Genomic DNA, 9,179 nt, shown 5'->3' on the forward strand with positions numbered 1-9,179 from the left:
GATTCGACGAAGAATTCCAAGATCGCGAAAACAATGACGATCGTTTCCGACTGATTCGCAGAAAGCACCGCGTTGCCAACGCCGAGCGTGTCGGTAACTTTGCCGGAAGTCGGCGATGAACCAGCGAAAGAGCCGCCGTTCAGACGTCTGTCGGAGGTGGACCGGATCCTCTTGGAGAGTTTGGACATCGGTCGTTCCAGGCCCAGGCCCACCGGTCGATTCCTCACCATGCACAAGCGGCGCCGTAAGAGGCTTACCACGAGATCCTTGAATCAGGAACAGGGCATCCTGGACGATATTTTCCATGGTCTGGTTCAGGTAAGCCATCTACGCTCGACTCGAACTAGCGCGATTACGAGAGAACAATGTATGTACGTATACGGATACGCGTACGCGTGTATACGCGCGATGCGGTCGCGTAATCCACAGTCGACGGTCTACGGTCTACGGTGACCGTAGAAAGTCCTCGGACACCTTTCGGAACCGAGAACTTTGTACGATCCATCGGCTAGAATCTCTGTAATGTTGATAAAATATGTAATGTTGATAAAATGCTGTTACAATGCCGTAACTTATAAATGTAAATCATTTTCTCCGTGCCACCGTTTACAATTTAATTGCCGAAGCGAGCGCCCGAATGCACGCGTTCGATGGTCACGGTGCGAATAGCACGGTCGGAGAACGAGAACCTAACGCAACGTAGTAACAAATGGGAATTCCGATCGGCGGTTTCCTTTTCCCAATATTTCGGCGCGATAATATCGCACGACGTTCGCGAACGAAACGGGCAACGGGAGATTCTCGGTCGTCGAACCGCGATCGATTTATTCTAAATCGCGATTCGTGGAATCGATTTCCGCGAAGGGTTTCCATCGAATTCGAATCAAAATTGCTCGATCGAAATCGGCGGTCGATCGGATCGATAAAATCCGAACCGGTTAAGGGACTCGAACCGTTGGCCAATCGAGGCGGAAGACCGACGACAGCGGTCGAACGATCAAAACCTTTGAGCGATTTAAGCGGTTAAATGCTAATATGCCATTACTGGTCAGAAATGATGGTGACGCGCGGTTAGCGGTGTATGAAAGTCACTGCTTCGATTAGAAGTAAATTTACACGTTCGTGGGTTCGCGTGTTTACATAAGAAAAATATTCGCGGTACGTAAAACGGACCGAGCGAACGCTCGAACGGCAATTTTCGCGTCCGTTCGCGTTCCGTTTCTCGTAGATTCGGCGGTAACGATGCGCGATGAAATCCGAATAATTCGAGAAACGCGAACGTTCGTTTTATCGTCGGTGCGTCGAACTCGGTTCGTCCTCTGTCCGTTCGTCGAGACTTGCGTTTCACCGATGCTGCTAACGTCGCCTTTCGATCATTTGTTGCAGTGCGTGCTCCAGAAGGCCGGCAACTGGCGGTTCAATGCATTTACGTTGGAAACTGTGACAGGAGGTGAGACCGATTGTACGAACGTAGATTTTCTTGTTTCATTTTCTCGGAGCAACGCCGAATTTCGTTCCATCGTGTTTCGCGACGCGTTCGTCGAACGATATCGATATATGCCCGAACCGTAAAAACTATATTCTCTCCGAGGGTATTGTTTCGAAATAAGCCGAGCAAACGACTACTCGTTTTATTACTCGCGTTCCATGATAATCCACGTATTTGAACATGTTCGAACACGATTTTCAGGCCGATCGCTACCAGTATTATGCGTCCATCTTTTTCATTGGTACGGACTGTTACAACATTTCAACTTGGACGTGGTAACGGTGTGGAAATTGTTCGGTAAGAATAAACGCTCTACAAATGTGCTTCCGACAAATCTCGAGACGACGTACGAACGAAAGCGCGGCGACGATAGATCGCGACCGAATTAGAGAAACGCGCGCGCACGGAATATTCGATATCGAAACTTCATCGGTAGATCCGGCGATCGCTTTATTTTTCCTAGAATCGTTTCCATAGATTTTCCGATCCATAGGCTCGGTTTCTCGTCTTCGATCGACGGCAAATGATTCGTAAAGGAATCGTTGACCGTTCGACCGTCGAAAAATCGGTCGAAATACAATAATTTCTAGAAATTGCAGCTCGACGGAGTAAACGGCGTGTTTACAACGCGTTACGTGGATTTCCGTCCATTCGAGTCGCGCGGTCGGTATTGTACGTAAATACATAGTTATAACAACATATGGCCATGTTTACTTATCGCGTTTGCGGAATCGAACAAGTATTTCCGCAATATCTCTGCTCCTCCCACCTCGATGCACCCCTTGCTCGCGCCCTCCATCGCCGCGTATCGCGAATCGCGTGGAAACGGAATCTGCGCTCCTGTTCAACGCGATCGTTGCTTCCCTTCGACGCGAAATTTTTACGCCGTCTCGCTGTTCGCCGCCGTTAAATATTCGCGAGAGGAGAGAAGTCCCTCGAGCTACGCGTTCGTATTTATACGGAGCGTCCGCAAAGTCGCTCGCGATCGGGAAACGAGGGTGCTTCCCGATGTCGTTCGAAGTTACCTTTTTTCCTTGGCGACCGAGGAGATCGCGTTCGCGCCAAGGAAAAAGTTACTTCGAACGACTTCGGGAAACGCCTCGTTTCCCGATCGCGAGCGACGTTCGGGACACCCTGTATACGCGTACGTATGCAGCCCGCGTTTCGCAGCAGCCGTGGATATTTCAGCGATAACATTCTCGAAAGCAACGTCGGCTAATGACGCGCATTGAAACGGTAATTATCAAGCTGTACTCTAACGCGCATCGATTATGCAAAATTCTCGCGATAATCGATCCTCCGCGAATCCGTGTCTCCGCCCACGCGAACGTCGTACTTTTTGGTTGAAAATTTCGCGATCGAGCAGAACGATCGAACGCGTATCCGTTATCTAGGTCGTCGTACCATTTCATCATTTTGTTCTCGTCGATACGGGAGAAGCGCTACTCGCAGTCTTTTACCAATTCGTTCGCGGTTACCATCGATCGAATTTTTTTTCTAGAACTTTCAGAATGCTTATTGCCCCGATGTTATATTTAATCCCGGGAAACCTTCGATTAATTTGGACCGAACGAACGCGAACTCTCCTCCGATGGTCCAATTACGCGTTCAAATCGTGTGTAGAGCGCCCACCGGAGCTCTTTTATTTTCATCGACTATGAATTTCGTTCGATGATAACATCCGCATGCGAAATATTTAATACGGTTTCTATTATCGGCGGTCTTTCGCGTCGAAGGGACGAGCGCGAAAACTCGTCGAAGGGAAAGCCCATACTTTTTTTGTTCGTATCTGGAAAGCCGAAAAGCACGAGGATAGAAATTTTGTTTGGAACCGTGCGCGCTTTCGAATCGTGGACTCGCTCGTGTAAAAATATTTAAAAATCGCTCGCTCTCGAATAATACATCGAAAACGCGTGCTAAACCTTCCAACTTCGCGGGTTGTTTCCACCCTTTCGACGGAGATTATGCCGATCGAAAAATAAACGCGCGTCGAATGTTTTCCCGAGAATTTCGCTCGCGCGAATTTCACGAAAATCAGCGGACGCGATTTCGCGTGCTCGACGCGATCGACGATCGATTACAAAACGGAAAGAATAAAATGATGCGAAGCGAAGCGAAAAATATCACGATGCCGTAGCAAGGTTTTTACCGTGCTCGTTTCCGATGCGAAAACTGGAAATCGATTCGCGAAGCAAGATCCGAGCGAAAACATGGCCGATCGAAACGTGGGTCGATCGGACCGCGACGGGACAAGCGACAGCCTGCCGTATTTTATTTTTGTTCCATCGTTCTCGAGGCACGTTTCCAACGTAGCTGGACGCGGAGCTTGTTACTGCCAAAATTTCTCGAAGCGACTCTCCCTCGATGGCGATGCGCGACAAAGTTATTGCGACGATGCTAGACGAAACTGCTTCTCGAACGGTATCACTCGTGTTATACCGTATCGTACATCGTACGCGAGCGCTGCTCGTTTCCAGCGGTCACCCCCTGCTTCTCCCCCATAAACGAAAAGAAATCTTTGCGCACAGGAGCAACGAGACTCGTTCGAATATCAGATTTCGATCCTCGCACGACCGTTCGGCAAATTAACGCTACGATCGAGCAAACCTTTGAAATAGAATCGCGAGAAGAATGTCCGCCTTAGGGAAATGTAAAGCGATCGTGTTGGGCGACGAACGAAATAGGAAACCGCGTGGTTAAAGTTATTCCGTGCATCCGAGCAGCGTGTAATTTGAAAAACGTGGCAACCAAATTTTCATTCGCATATTTCGTTTCGCCGCCGTCGCGCGTTCGCGCGTTTCGCTCGCCAATGATACGGTTATCGGTCGGCGCAGCGACGCTACACCTACGATCCGGCGACGATTTTTAATCGCGGTGCGACGCTTCCAACAGCTTTCATCGAGGAGGGTTATCACAGCACGAACCCTTACCACAACAGTATACACGCGACGGACGTAACGCAAGCGATGCACTGCTTCCTTCAAGAGAAAAAAGTGAGTATCGGCTAGCGGCGAAGAGAGGAACCGGCGCCGGCACACCGGCGAAATAGTCCGCAGAAAATAGTGCAGGTTGTACGTTTACAGATTAGGATGCACTTAACCGACTTGGAAATCATGGCATCGCTGATAGCCGCGGTGACGCACGATCTGGATCATCCAGGCGTCAATCAACCGTTTCTCGTCGCCACGAGCAATCACCTGGCTGCGCTCTACCAAGTACGTTCCCCAAATACGTTTCCCAAATACGTTCGATCGAACTCGGCCGTCGATAACGCGCGAGCCTGTGATTGCAGAACACGTCGGTTCTTGAAAATCATCACTGGAGGTCGGCGATAGGGTGTCTTCTGGAGAGCGGTGTTTCCGATCAGTTGCCCGCCAATATCAGACCGGAGCTTCAACGACACATCAGCTCGTTGATCCTGGCCACCGATATCACGCGGCAAAAAGAGTTCCTGGACAAATTCAAAGTAAGCGCTCCAAGTACTCGCCGACACTTATCTGCTGCATGTACAAAGATAGGAATATCGAAGCAAGAAGCTCGCGGCAAAATGTGCGAGAATTAAAATTGCGAATCTCCCGATATCGTTAATTATTTCGACGATGATATTTCATGCGGTAGCAGTTCGATAAGTGTCATCGGATAACTGTCGCATGGGAATGCCTCCGAAGCACGCACGGCACACGGGCACGGGCACGACGATGAGAGCCCGCGTGCCATTGGCCGTCCGTTAACTGTCATTTACCCCGAAAGTTGACAGTTATCGAGCGGCTTCCGTATTCGGGAAAATCGTTCGCGATATTACATCGAAGAAACGCGCTCGCGATCGTAGGTAGAACCTAGCCTGTGAAAATAAAAGCGCGTTACCGAACGCCAACGTAGGATCCGTTCGAATTCGTTTAGTCGGTTTCGCGTCGTTTTGCATAATTTTCCTACAAATGCGGCTTCGGAGTTGCGATGAAAATTCCGAGAGATCCAAACGAACAGAGACTTTTCGTCGTTGGAAATTATAAATAAAGCAACGGACGTTGGCCAGCGCCGGGGGGGCTCGGTAGATCGAGAACGGGCAATCTTACGATTGCTACATACGCGCGTCGCTCGGTTTGTTCCAGTACTATTTGGACGAGAATCTGTTGGAAATGGAGCGCGCGGACGATCGGCATTTCATTCTGCAGATAGCCTTAAAATGCGCCGATATATCGAACCCGTGCAGACCTTGGGACATCTCGAGGAAGTGGTCGTACAAAGTATGCGAGGAATTCTTTCGGCAAGGCGATTACGAACGTCGGCTGAACCTGCCGGTGACGCCGTTATGCGATCGACATACCACCAGCATACCGAAGATACAGGCTGGATTCTTCAAATTCGTGGTGACACCCCTTTACGAGGAGTGGCACCGTTTCCTCGGGGACGGTCTGAGCGTGTCGCTGATGGAGCATCTGCGAGGCAATCAGAAGAAATGGGAGTTGCTGAACCTGCAGGAGGCGGCCGAGGAAACCGAGACGGAGATATCCGAGCTGGAAGAGATAGAGGACGAGATCAGCTCGACGGAGGAGCCGGCCGCGGACGAGGAGATCGGAAGCATCGATCCGCTGATACCGGCGGCGTACGTTCAGTCCTCCCGGATCCAGAGCTTGCCGGCCCGGGTCGGCCTCGAGCGGATCGGCAGGCGTCATTCCGTCCCGTTGAGCATCGCGAAACCGTTGTCTCTGGTGCCGCGCAGCACGGCGAGACGCGAGAGCCTGCCGATCGAGCACAACAAAACGAAGAGCTTGCTGCTGCGGCTCGAGGACCAGAGCCTGTTGGATCCGGGCTCGCTGTCTTTGCTCTCGTCGAGGAGCAGCGTGCAAGAGCTCTCGCCGAACGCGAACGCGAACGCGAACGCGACCGAGAGGCCGGTCAGCGCGGAGAGTCTGCTGCCGGAGCCGAGCATAGCCAGCATCACCAGCAGCGCCGAGGCGTCGAGGCTGAGCTCGGTCCTGCAGCCGGAGAATCAAAAGCCGGGCACGCAATCGAAGCAGCTGACCAGGCAACAGACCTTCCCGCCCCTGCAGCCCTACGTTCGCATGAGATACCTGTCCACCACCGCGGAAATGTCGCAGTGTTACTCGCAGACTCTGATCGAGGCGAACAGCTCCGCGTCCTCCTCCGGATCGATCAAGGACAAGTCCTGTTCGAACGGCCATTGCGGCACACCGCCGACGCAAGAAGCGGACGCGTCGCGAGCCAAGTCCACCGTCGTCGAGAAAGCGTCGTCCCGAGAAGCGCCGATGGCGGCGGACCCGGCTGGCAAAAGGCGCGGCTCCGCGATCCCCGACGCGTTCAGACCGAAGCCGGACATCCTCCCGGCCGCCGATCACCCGCGACGTCACTCGTTGTCGGTGCAAGCTATCCGTATCGACGACGCGAACTTCAAGAATCGTCACCACAAACGACCCGCCTCTGCTCAAGGATCGGACTCCGCTCAAGTGTTCTACGCGTCGCTGACCGGCTCTCGGAACGACAAGAACACCCGCAACGTCGACTCCGACGCGAGGTCGGACGGCGCGCCACCCGCGTCCAAGACGAGACACGAGAGTGAGAAAGTATCGTGCCAGGATCCGCGGACTATAACGGCGTTCAATAAATCCGACCAGTGCGGCAGCGGTTCGATGCATATCGCGAAACCGAGATGCGTCGAGTCCGAATTGCGAAGATACTCGACGCCCGTCCCAGAAACTAAGACGATCGTGACCGACGCCGGTGGCAGACGGTTCACCGCGATACCGGTGTCTTCGGAACTCGGCACGTATAAAGTGTTCTTCATCGGTAGCCCGCCGGACTCGCCGCCCCTGATCCAAAGCGTGTCGTCGTCGAGCGACAGCGGTGGCAGCGAACCGCGGAAATACACCGGCGACAACGAAATCGTTTCGATCGGCGGCAAACGGGACCCGGAGGCCGTCAAGGAGAAGAGCTCGAAGGTCGCCAAACTCAGCCTCGACGTGCAAATGAAGGAGAACGTTGACCCGCGCGCGATCGATGATACGAAAGGGATAACGCTGTCTAGGAAGGGAAGCCAGGTACTCGTTTTATCTGGCTCTATCCGCATCGTTCGCGAACGTTCGTCCGTAGAATCGAACGATTTAATCTCCGATGTTTTTCCTATGTTTCATCCAGCCGTGGGCTAGAAGACGAGGATCCGCGCCGGTCGGTCTTTTATCGAGATTGGACGACATCGCCGTACCGCCTATAGCATCTACCAGGGTTGATCATACTTCCAGGCGTGGATCTGTACCAGCCGACATTACAAGGCACCAAGGTAGAATAACAACGGCCCATCCGTTATCGCCTATTATCCTAGGAATACGTCTGTCGAGTACAAACGTTCGCGTAGGAAACGCGTAATCGTATAAAGCGATCGATATAATTTAATGTAGGCTGTGAATCTTCCTCAGGAGAAAGCGACTTATTTTACAAAATAAATACCGGTCTACGTACGATCTAGATACCAGTGAAAGTCAGGGGGGCGAACGATGGAAATAACTAACATATATTAGACGCGTAAGTTGCACGATACGTGTAAAAGCATTATTCGCTCGATCGTAGTCCAACCGATGCGGTGTCTAGCATGCGAGTCGTTTCGTTTCCAACGTCTGCGTTCCATCTGCTAACGATACCATGTGGAAGTAGTTGTGAATCTTTTCAAACTAGTTTTAACCAACGAAGAAATATTAACGATCCTTTTCATTCTAACGAGATTTCGAAGAAAGCCGCGCGCGATCGACGAATAACGCGCCGTGCTAATTCGCTGATTCGTGGTACCTGTAGGTGGAGGCTGTAATCGATTAGCCTTAGGCGTTAGAGAGGGAAACGTTACAACACCCAGGAGAGCGAGTCTTCCGCAAGAAACTGCTCTTGGAAATCTTCTCGGCAATATTTTATCGTTAACCAGTACGTGCACAGATTTTCAAGTCCTACGCTCGTAGAGATATCTCGCCTCGCCTCGTCTCGTCTCGATATGCTCACCGGTGAAATGTTTTTCAGATGAACGAGAGAATCTCCCAATGAACAATAATAACAATAATAACAATACCGGGACAAGCAACAATAACGGATTAGCAAGAATAATCGATAGCACCGGACCTAGCATGCCGTCCCCGCGGCGAGGTTCAGTGCCAGCAGACATATCTGAATTACGCCGTGATATGTTCAATAGGAGTAGCATAAATGGTAAGCCTCGTAATCGGAAAAAGATTTTGAGGAGGAGAAGTTCTGGAGGACCAGAAATGTTCTCTGGAGGATCCACAGATGGGAACGATAATGGCACATGGCTTATATGGAAGAGGGAACTAGGAAAAAGGGATCCGATTCCTGAACCGCTCGTCAAGCGAAGAGGTTCCCTGCCCATAGAGATGGTGGCCATTTCTCATGCTGGTCGGTACAATCATAGATAAAGGAGGATGTCGTAAAACGAGCCGGTACCATTGCGTTCTCCATTAATATTTTTTTACGAACAAAAATTCATTCTCCGTTCGAAATCGTTCGAAAATCGCTAAAAACAATTTCCCTAGCATCGTTGAGCAAACAAAGAAAGAACGCGTGTGTGTGCGTGTGTGTGCGCGCGCGCGTCCACCACGCTACCAGTCCACCGTAGAATTCTTAAAGGTGTAGATGTCAGCTTTTTTGAATTTGTATGTAAAGTCTGTAGAAGTAG

General features: G+C 51.2%; 1 protein-coding gene across 16 annotated transcripts in view; it reads left to right on the top strand.

Annotated features, from left to right (window-relative positions):
* LOC117218939 (uncharacterized) overlaps positions 1-9,179 on the top strand; it is a 66,206-nt gene that overhangs the window by 53,009 nt on the left and 4,018 nt on the right. For 11 of the 16 annotated variants that reach the window (XM_076520333.1, XM_076520336.1, XM_076520328.1 and 8 more), the window contains 10 exons: positions 62-318; positions 1,387-1,450; positions 1,691-1,786; positions 4,382-4,482; positions 4,558-4,704; positions 4,782-4,955; positions 5,599-7,545; positions 7,643-7,784; positions 8,294-8,416; positions 8,510-8,899. In XM_076520333.1, coding sequence (XP_076376448.1) covers positions 62-318; positions 1,387-1,450; positions 1,691-1,786; positions 4,382-4,482; positions 4,558-4,704; positions 4,782-4,955; positions 5,599-7,545; positions 7,643-7,784; positions 8,294-8,416; positions 8,510-8,899 — 3,441 coding nt within the window. Of the gene's footprint in view, positions 1-61; positions 319-1,386; positions 1,451-1,690; positions 1,787-4,381; positions 4,483-4,557; positions 4,705-4,781; positions 4,956-5,598; positions 7,546-7,642; positions 7,785-8,293; positions 8,417-8,509; positions 8,944-9,179 lie in introns of all 16 variants that reach the window. The other 5 variants (XM_076520331.1, XM_076520326.1, XM_076520327.1 and 2 more) reach the window with 4 other exon arrangements.

Source organism: Megalopta genalis, chromosome 3 (genome assembly GCF_051020955.1).
Source record: "Megalopta genalis isolate 19385.01 chromosome 3, iyMegGena1_principal, whole genome shotgun sequence".
Taxonomy (NCBI): domain Eukaryota; kingdom Metazoa; phylum Arthropoda; class Insecta; order Hymenoptera; family Halictidae; genus Megalopta; species Megalopta genalis.